The 10404-nt window shown below is 35.4% G+C and overlaps 1 protein-coding gene across 1 annotated transcript in view; it reads left to right on the plus strand.

The window, feature by feature from the left end:
* The first annotated feature begins 545 nt into the window (after positions 1 to 545).
* LOC125844459 (putative disease resistance RPP13-like protein 1) overlaps positions 546 to 10404 on the plus strand; it is a 10686-nt gene continuing 827 nt past the window's right edge. The window contains exons 1-2 of the mRNA XM_049523773.1: positions 546 to 554; positions 8572 to 10319. Of these exons, the coding sequence (XP_049379730.1) occupies positions 8581 to 10319 (1739 nt within the window). The 5' untranslated portion in view covers positions 546 to 554; positions 8572 to 8580. The remainder of the gene's footprint in view (positions 555 to 8571; positions 10320 to 10404) is intronic.

Here is a 10404-nt window from a genome sequence, read left to right on the forward strand (position 1 = left end):
TAATCAGTTTCCTTGTAATGACCATTTTCTTTATAATCTGAAAAACAGCTGATATTTCTTTATAATATTTTTTTTAGAAAACCTTATGACAGAACACCTTCTATTTTTTCCTTCTTTTTTTTTAGAAGTTAATCATCAATTGGGACATGGACACAGACAAAAACCATAATGACATTAATATCTCTCAATTATTGAGAAAAAATTATGAAAAATCAAATAGGCAACTTTTAGGACTATTAATTTCATCTTATGAGAAGAGAAAAGAATTTTAAAAATGATGTTGGCCTTTTCCTTTCTTCGACTTTCAACTATACAAAAACAAGGAATTCAGTTCTATTAAATTCAAGATTCAAAAATGATTTCTTTTTTATTTTAGACCCCCCCNTTCAATTATTGAATTGCAAAAGTAATGTTTTTGCTACTCTTTTTTTTTCTATGGCTGTGAGCTGTAGACTGTAGATAAGACATAGTTGTACCAATTACAAGTAAAACCACTAGCAAAAGAGAGAGAGAGAAATCATTCTTGATCACATATCACTCTTAGCATTCAACAGGTAAAATAAAGTTTGTTAGTAATTGAAGATTGGAACATTTATCTTCTTAAAATCATTTTGTGTTTCCTCGTTTTACTTGCAGATTTCAGAAATGGAGGTTGGCCTAGCAGTTGGTGGTGCATTTCTCTCTTCAGCTTTGAATGTTCTCTTTGATAGGCTTGCTCCTCACAGTGATCTGCTCAACATGTTTCGGAAGCATAAGGATCATGTTCAGCTCTTAAAGAAGCTGGAGGACATTTTACTTGGTCTTCAGATTGTGTTAAGTGATGCAGAGAATAAGCAAGCATCAAATCGACATGTGAGCCAGTGGTTCAATAAACTTCAGAATGCTGTGGACGGCGCTGAGAACATGATAGAACAAGTCAATTATGAAGCTTTGAGGCTTAAGGTGGAAGGCCAGCATCAAAATCTTGCAGAAACAAGCAACCAGCAAGTAAGTGACCTTAACCTGTGCTTCAGTGATGATTTCTTTCTTAACATAAAGGAAAAGTTGGAAGAAACCATTGAAACATTGGAGGTGTTGGAAAAGCAGATTGGTCGTCTTGGCTTAAAGGATCATTTTGGTTCAACTAAACAAGAAACTAGAACACCTTCAACTTCTTTAGTTGATGATTCTGATATCTTTGGAAGGCAGAATGATATAGAGGATTTGATTGACCGTTTACTATCTGAAGATGCAAGTGGAAAAAAGTGGACTGTAGTTCCTATTGTTGGAATGGGCGGGCTGGGTAAGACAACACTTGCTAAAGCGGTTTACAATGATGAGAGAGTGCAGAAACATTTTGGTTTGAAAGCTTGGTTTTGTGTTTCTGAGGCATATGATGCTTTCAGAATAACAAAAGGTTTACTTCAAGAAATTGGCTCATTTGACTTGAAGGCTGATGACAATCTTAATCAGCTACAAGTCACATTGAAGGAAAGGTTAAAGGGGAAAAAGTTTCTTATTGTTCTGGATGATGTGTGGAATGACAACTACAACGAGTGGGATGACTTGAGAAATGTTTTTGTACAAGGAGACAAGGAAGTAAAATCATTGTGACGACACGTAAAGAGAGTGTTGCCTTGATGATGGGAAATGAGCAAATTAGCATGGAAAATTTGTCTACTGAAGCCTCTTGGTCTTTATTTAAAAGACATGCATTTGAAAACACGGATCCTATGGGACATTCGGAACTTGAAGAGGTCGGAAAACAAATTGCAGCTAAGTGCAAGGGACTGCCCTTAGCTCTGAAGACGCTCGCTGGCATGTTATGCTCCAAATCAGAGGTTGAAGAGTGGAAACGTATTTTGCCAATGGTCTCGTACCACAGGAAGATGAAATGATTGAAGATTCAGGCAACCAATACTTTCTCGAGTTGAGGTCAAGATCATTATTCGAAAGGGTCCCAAATCCTTCTGAAAGGAACATAGAGAATTTATTCTTAATGCATGACCTTGTCAATGATTTAGCCCAAATTGCATCTTCAAAACTTTGTATCAGGTTGGAAGAGAGCCAAGGATCTCATCTGTTGGAAGAAAGTCGGCACTTATCTTATTCAATGGGACAAGGTGGTGGTGACTTTGAGAAATTGACACCCCTCTACAAATTGGAGCAGCTGAGGACATTTCTTCCGACATGTATTAGTGTCAATTATTGTTATCACCATCTAAGCAAGAGGGTGCTGCATAACGTATTGCCAAGACTAACATCCTTAAGGGCATTATCATTGTCTCATTACAAGATTAAGGAGTTGCCAAATGACTTGTTTATCAAATCAAAGCTCCTCAGATTTTTGGATATTTCTCAGACAAAGATTAAAAGGTTGCCAGATTCCATTTGTGTGTTGTATAACTTAGAGACACTTCTCCTATCATCTTGTGATGATCTTGAAGATCTACCGCTGCAGATGGAGAAGTTAATCAACTTGCATCACCTTGACATAAGCAGCACTTCTCTCTTGAAGATGCCTCTACATCTGAGCAAGTTGAAAAGCCTCCAAGTGCTAGTGGGAGCCAAGTTTCTTCTAAGTGGTTGGAGAATGGAAGATTTGGGTGAAGCACAGAACTTGTATGGATCTCTATCAGTTGTAGAGTTGCAAAATGTGGTTGATAGAAGGGAAGCTGTGAAGGCAAAGATGAGGGAGAAGAATCATGTTGACAAGTTATCTTTGGAGTGGAGTGAAAGTAGTAGTGCCGACAATTCACAAACTGAAAGAGACATTCTTGATGAGCTACGCCCACATAAAAACATAAAAGAAGTCGAAATCACTGGATATAGAGGGACAATATTTCCAAATTGGCTAGCTGATCCTTTGTTTCTTAAGCTGGTGAAATTGTCTCTTAGCTACTGCAAGGACTGTTATTCCTTGCCAGCACTAGGACAACTCCCTTCTTTGAAAATCCTTTCCGTTAAAGGGATGCATGGAATAACAGAGGTGACAGAAGAATTCTATGGCAGTTTGTCCTCCAAAAAGCCTTTTAACTGTCTTGAGAAGCTTGAATTTGAAGATATGCCGGAGTGGAAGCTATGGCACGTACTAGGAAGTGGAGAGTTCCCTACACTTGAGAACCTTTCAATTAAAAATTGCCCTGAAGTCAGTTTGGAGACACCCATCCAACTTTCAAGTTTAAAAAGGTTTGAAGTTGGTGGTTCTCCAAAGGTTGGAGTTGTTTTTGATGATACTGAGCTGTTTAGATCCCAACTTGAGGGAATGAAGCATATTGTTGAATTAGATATTAGTGATTGTAACTCTCTTACCTTCTTTCCTTTTAGCATACTGCCCACTACCTTGAAGAACATAGAGATATCTGGTTGCCAGAAATTGAAATTGGAGCAGCCAGTTGGTGAGATGAGTATGTTTCTCGAGGATTTGACACTGCATAAATGTGATTGTATAGATGATATATCACCTGAGTCACTCCCAACAGGACGCTTTCTTCTTTTCCATTCAAGAGCTTTTACGCGTTTTCACGATCTTTGAAGACCACGAAAAATGGACAAATTTCTTTTCTTAGGAACACATATAAGATTCGTCACTTCAAAAAGGAGACATTTTCAAGAAAAAAGAGATATGCAGTTTAGTGCTTACCTTAATATCAGTTATATCTCCAACAACAAATTTGTTTCTATGACCCTTGATTATAAGATTTTCATCAACCTTCAATCATCCAAAATTATCGATTCGATCCTTCAAATACATCTCCCTTAACCACTCTGAACCCGGTGGCTTTCCCGTGCAAAGAAAATGGCAATCCTCTCTGATAGTGTCCCCAGACGAGGTGAAATATGTTTTGTTTCCATCCAAGCTGTTCGTGTTATTACTCATATCGACAGATTGCATCAATTTCACTTCCACATTATATTCTTGTTTTTTAACCATTCCAAATTCTAGTAGTCTGGATCCATCTTACACCAAAGTTACCTTCTTCTGAGGAAAATCGACAGTGATTACTGCAGCAAGTTTAACACTAGTAGGTCCACCACCAACAATCAATACTGCTTTTATCTTTTCATTCTCTGCAACAACAAGAACCTCGCAACATTTTGACTAGTGCATCTCAACATTCATCACAAGACAATTGACTGAATCCCGTGAAAACTTGCTAGAGGAGCCGGTTTACAAATAAATAATCTCCGCCTAATGGATACAGAACACCCATGCTTTGTTTTATCATTACCCGTAAAGGACATCAAAAACAACCTAGCCTTGCGCCATTTTGACTTGTAATATACAACCTGACAGGACAATCGCAAAAGAAAAGATCTGTTACTTTGAAGCTGATGTTAAGTTTTGATGATTTAATAAACTTAGGGATCTAACAAGGGATCAGAATTGGGACTGATGAAAGGGGAAATGAATGAATAAACTCAGCATGAGGAATATTTGCGTGTCTTCATCAAAAAGGGGGAAAATGTTATATTCTAGTATTTTGATGATCCTCACAAATGTAGGGACCCGGTCCTTGGCAGAGTACTTCTGTCCAGATTCAAAGTGGTGCACATTTGTAAAGCTATCTTTACAGTTGTCTTTTCAGGTTGGTTGGTGAGATGTGCAACGTACTTCACCAATAGGAAGGGCGGACGAAATTGTTTGTTTAAGTGGTCAAAACCCTTGTTGGTAACTGATAGATACAACAATAAACAAACAACATTGTTCATTCAAGAAGAGAGAGAGCTAGCAAGTCTTTTTCAAGAACGCAGCAAGGGGCCTGGTCCCGGAAAGTCTGCATACGAGAAAGGGACTTTTACAACTGTCAAAAGGCTGCCAACTCTAATGTGGTTGGTGCACAACTTTTCATAAAAGCATGCTTTCGGCCAATGGCCTTGTCCCAAGAGTTTGTGTCCATTTTGATATAGTCTCTTCTCCAAAACACAAACTCAAGTTTTGGCAAACAAAGTTGTGAATTCCTGAGAATTCATAAGCTCAAAAGGAAAAGGCCATCTTCAAGGAAGAACATTGCTCATGCTCAACAAAGGGACCTGATGAAGTGCCGAAGAGTCTTGTTGTATTTTGAGCTTTATGTCTTATGTGCTTAAATTGTAAATCTATTCCTAAGCTATAAAGGAATTAGATCTTTGTTCAGTTCATTCAAAAAGTCTAAGTCAGTTAGGGGTAACTGGTTTAGTGGGCAACATTGTTGTTGCTTAGTCAAATTCTAAATCATCTAGAGTTATGTGGTTTAGTGGGCAGTGTTGTATCTTCTTAGTCAAATTCTAAATCATCTAAGAGTTAGCTGATTTAGTGGGTGTTGTATTTGCTTAGTTGAAGTCTAAGTTATCTAGAGTTAGGTGGCTTAGTGGGCAGTGTTGTATCTGCTTAGTTGCTTTCTTTGTAGTAGAGATACTACATAGAAGGGGAAGGGATTTAGAGGTAAATTCCTAGGTTGCAAGAAGTTGTAATCTGAATCGTTGCTCTGTTTGAGTGAAATGGAGTTTGGGCTGAAATCATGTGAGTACAGGCCGTGGTTTTCATCGCCCTTGAGCAAGGGGGTTTCCACATGTCTGATTTACTTTGAGCTATTTATCTTCTGCACCTTTATTTCAGTTACTGTTCTTGTTGAGTCAAGGGACCTGGTCCATTGCCTGATAGTGGACGCACGCATTCCGACAAGATCTAATCACTAGTACATCTCGACGTACAAAATACCCAATGTAATCCAGCAAGTGGTATTTGGGGAGGGTAAGATGTACACAGACTTTACCTCTACCTTTGTGGGGGTAGGGAGGTTGTTTCCTATAGACCCTCGGCTCAAAACAAATGAAGAAATAATAGCATCGTGCAAGAATATATGATCAACAAAATTACAATAAACAAAGCAAATGAAGCAACATATAGTAATATACACTGGAAAAAAAGGAAGCTACACAATTACAAAATAATAATACTAGTACACCTCAAATTCTTTGTGAAATAGTAGAGCAGTCACGATTAAGACAATTGGATGAACCTCGTGAAATTAAACTTGCCAGAGGAGCCGATATACAAATAATAATACTAATGTTTTGATAAACGTAGCAAGAATAAATATCTCACACGATTATTTGATTTCAACAAAACTTGCCCAGATAAACGTACAAGTAATTTGCTTGTTGAAAAGCAGATAAGATGGTAAATCTAACGAATTAAGCACATATATCTAAACAAATTGAAATATGTTCTTACCTTTAAAAACATGTTCTTAAAAGTGGTGGTTGGCACACTATTTATGTTATTTTTAACAAAAATAGCGGGGTGATAGGACCCCCACAAAATCTAATTGTCTTTTTCAAAAAATAGGCCAAGTTCAAAAAGGAAACTATGTATTATCTCTCTTTTAAAATTACGTTAACTAATAAATAAGTAGGAAAAAATCTTTTTTCTTCTTAATCTAATTTTATTAGTCAAAACAAAATGACTTCATGTACTTTTTAACTGATAATTTATGACATATATATAAGATCATAATAATTCATCAATAATTTTCATTTAAATAACGATTAAGAAATTCTAATAAAATAAGAAATATTTTTCGAATTAAAGTAGGATAAGCATTTGCTAAAGAAAAAATTATTATTCGGAAAAGAATATGTTTAAAAAGAAAATAAATAATAATCTATTTATTTGAAAATAAAAACATTTTTGATCCATTAAATAACAATAAAAGTATTTTTGGACCAAACTATTGACGATAATAATAACTTTAAACTAAACTATTAATTGAGAACATTTTTATTTAGTTTTACGTAGTTCAAGGATATTTTTAGACCCATTGGAGTCTGTTTGGTATGCAAGGGGACCTGCTATACACTATGAGCAATGCCTTAGCTGGAGTAGTTATAGCAATATTATTCGTTAGTTAACCTATTTTTTATTCGTATCCAATATGGGTGGATAAAATATTTTATCCATTTTCTCCTAACTCATTTTAACCGTCTATATTTGAATTGACCCATTTGTTTGCTGCCCCTAGAGTAGATATTCAATTATAATAATAATAATAATAATAATAATAATAATAATAATAATAATAATAATTTAAAAAAAAAAAGAAGAAGAGGAATTGACGACAACCAAATTCAATAATTAAACATCAAAAATTCATTGTTAAGCCTATTTAGCTAAGGATTAGAAAAAATCCTATTAGTTAGGGGTAGTTAGCTACAAAGTAGTGATGAACCTAGTGTTAGACACCAAATTTTGGGGGATTTGCATCTGGCCAATTCATAACACCAAATTTTACACAAAAATATTGTTGATACTATTTTAGTATAAATCAACTTTAACTCACTATACTAAATTTTAAACTAAAAGTATAATTATTGATGAAATACAGTTGAATAAACATTACACAATAGTATCAACTTTTAATATTAGTACGTTGCTCCTATAAATGCTCTATTAGTATTATGTACTGTATTTTTAAAAATTTTGTTGTATGTTAATCACTACTTTATTGAATGTTTATATTGTTTTCGATTATTTAAAGTACATTGTGTTATTTATTAATCATATATTATATTTACACTATTCATTTTTGTAATGGTTATTTTTTCTTTATATAATTATAATTTATAGTAAAGGTATATTATATCTGCATTTTTGTAATGATACATTTTCTCTACCTAGATCATGAATTTTTGTTGTTTCAACTTTTCCAATGACTTCATATAGAGTTGCACCCTTGTGCTTTGATAAAATGCAGAATCTTTATGTATAAAAATACAAGAGGTCATTTCTAGATAATTTAACATCTAATAAAGCATCTTGTCTCAGTTGGTGAAAGTTTATTTCCAATAAAAATATGTCAATTTGGTGGTATGTCAGTCCCCACCAAAGACCAAACTATAGGGTCTTAACTCATGGTGGTATGCATCTATTGATTTATTGTAAATAAAAAATACGAATGTGTTTTCACCTCATCCGAGTTTGCTTGGTAATAATTTACTATGAGGTGTTTTAGTTCACACTATCAATAGGACTTTATTACAATTTTCAACCATTCAAGCTCGAAAACTCTAATCTTGTATATAACAAAACAACTACAAGGGGAAACTTTTATCATTTAATTACCATAGCTCTTGGTGTTACCAAATTCCCAACTTGTTGACGTACTGTTTTCAAGCATAAAAAAATTGTGATAGTAAAGTAAGAAGAAATGAAAATAAAACATTATGAAGACAAAGTGTTGTTGTTGGGTGAAAAGTGATACTCATGGAAAGGACAATAAGGTATAGTTTTGATTCCTTTTTCTTCTATGGCTGTCCACCCACCCACTCAAAATATATAAAATATATTTCCTCAATTATTCAATTGAGATGAAAGGCTCTTGTTGTTAGGTGAAAAGAGAAAAAAGGACAATTTAAATTATTATTTTTTTCCTATAGAAAACTATAGTGTTGTACCAATTATAGATCAATAACAAAAAAGATTGAGAAATCACTGATCATTCTTGTTTGCAAATTACTCTTCAGGTGAAGTAAAGTTCCTTTAGTAATTGAAACATTTATCTTCTCAAAATTATTTTGTGTTCTGATCACTATACTTGTTTTGCTTTGCAGATTTCAGAAATGGAAATTGGCTTAGCAGTTGGTGGTGCATTTCTCTCTTCAGCTTTGAATGTTCTGTTTGATAGGCTTGCTCCTCAGGGTGATCTTCTCAACATGTTTCAGAAGCATAAGCATCACATTCAGCTCTTAAAGAAGCTGAAAATGACTTTGCGTGGTCTTCAGATTGTGCTAAGTGATGCAGAGAATAAGCAAGCATCAAATCCGTCTGTGAGCGACTGGCTTAATGAGCTTCGAGATGCTGTCGACTCTGCTGAAAACTTAATAGAAGAAGTCAATTATGAAGCTTTGAGACTTAAGGTGGAAGGTCAGCATCAGAATTTTGCAGAAACAAGCAACCAGCAAGTAAGTGACCTCAACCTTTGCTTGAGCGATGAATTTTTCCTTAACATAAAGGACAAGTTGGAAGACACTATTGAAACATTGGAGGTGTTGGAAAAGCAAATTGGTCGTCTTGGCTTAAAGGAGCATTTTGGTTCGACTAAACAAGAAACTAGAACACCTTCAACTTCTGTGGTTGATGATTCTGATATCTTTGGAAGGCAGAATGAAATAGAGAATTTGATTGACCTATTGTTGTCTGAAGATGCAAGTGGAAAAAAGCTGACTGTAGTTCCTATTGTTGGAATGGGCGGCCTGGGTAAGACAACACTTGCTAAAGCGGTTTACAATGATGCAAAGGTTTCTGAGGCATATAAAGCGGACCATTTTGGTTTGAAAGCTTGGTATTGTGTTTCTGAGGCATATGATGCTTTGAGAATAACAAAAGGGTTACTTCAAGAAATTGGCTCATTTGACTCGAAGGATGACAACAATCTTAATCAGCTTCAAGTCAAATCGAAGGAAAGCTTAAAGGGAAAGAAGTTTCTTATTGTTCTGGATGATGTCTGGAATGACAACTACAATGAGTGGGTTGACTTGAGAAATCTTTTTGTAGAAGGACGTATGGGAAGTAAGATCATTGTGACAACACGTAAAGAGAGTGTTGCCTTGATGATGGCAAATGAGAAAATTAGCATGGACAATTTGTCTACTGAAGACTCTTGGTCTTTATTTAAAAGACATGCATTTGAAAACATGGATCCTATGGGACATCCGGAACTTGAAGAGGTCGGAAAACAAATTGCAGCTAAGTGCAAAGGACTGCCCTTAGCTCTGAAGACACTAGCTGGCATGTTACGCTCGAAATCAGAGGTTGAAGAGTGGAAACGTATTCTGAGAAGTGAAACATGGGAGCTGCGAGACAAGGACATATTACCAGCGTTGATGTTGAGCTACAATGACCTTCCCGCACATTTAAAGCGATGTTTTTCCTTTTGTGCAATATTTCCTAAAGATTATCCATTTAGGAAAGAACAAGTTATTCATCTATGGATTGCCAATGGTCTCGTACCAAAGGAAGATGAAATAATTGAAGATTCAGGCAACCAATACTTTCTCGAGTTGAGATCAAGATCATTATTAGAAAAGGTCCCAAATCCTTCTAAAAGGAACATAGAGGAATCATTCTTAATGCATGACCTTGTCAATGATTTAGCCCAAATTGCATCTTCAAAACTTTGTATCAGGTTGGAAGAGAGCCAAGGATCTCATATGTTGGAAAAAAGTCGGCACTTATCTTATTCAATGGGAGAAGGTGGTGAGTTTGAGAAATTGACAACCCTCTACAAATTGGAGCAGCTGAGGACATTCGTTCCGATATATATTGATGTCAATTATTACTCTCTGAGCAAGAGGGTGCTGTATAACATACTGCCAAGACTAAGATCCTTAAGGGTACTATCATTGTCTTATTACAAGATTAAGGAGTTGCCAAATGACTTATTT

Source organism: Solanum stenotomum, chromosome 11 (genome assembly GCF_019186545.1).
Source record: "Solanum stenotomum isolate F172 chromosome 11, ASM1918654v1, whole genome shotgun sequence".
NCBI classification, from domain to species: domain Eukaryota; kingdom Viridiplantae; phylum Streptophyta; class Magnoliopsida; order Solanales; family Solanaceae; genus Solanum; species Solanum stenotomum.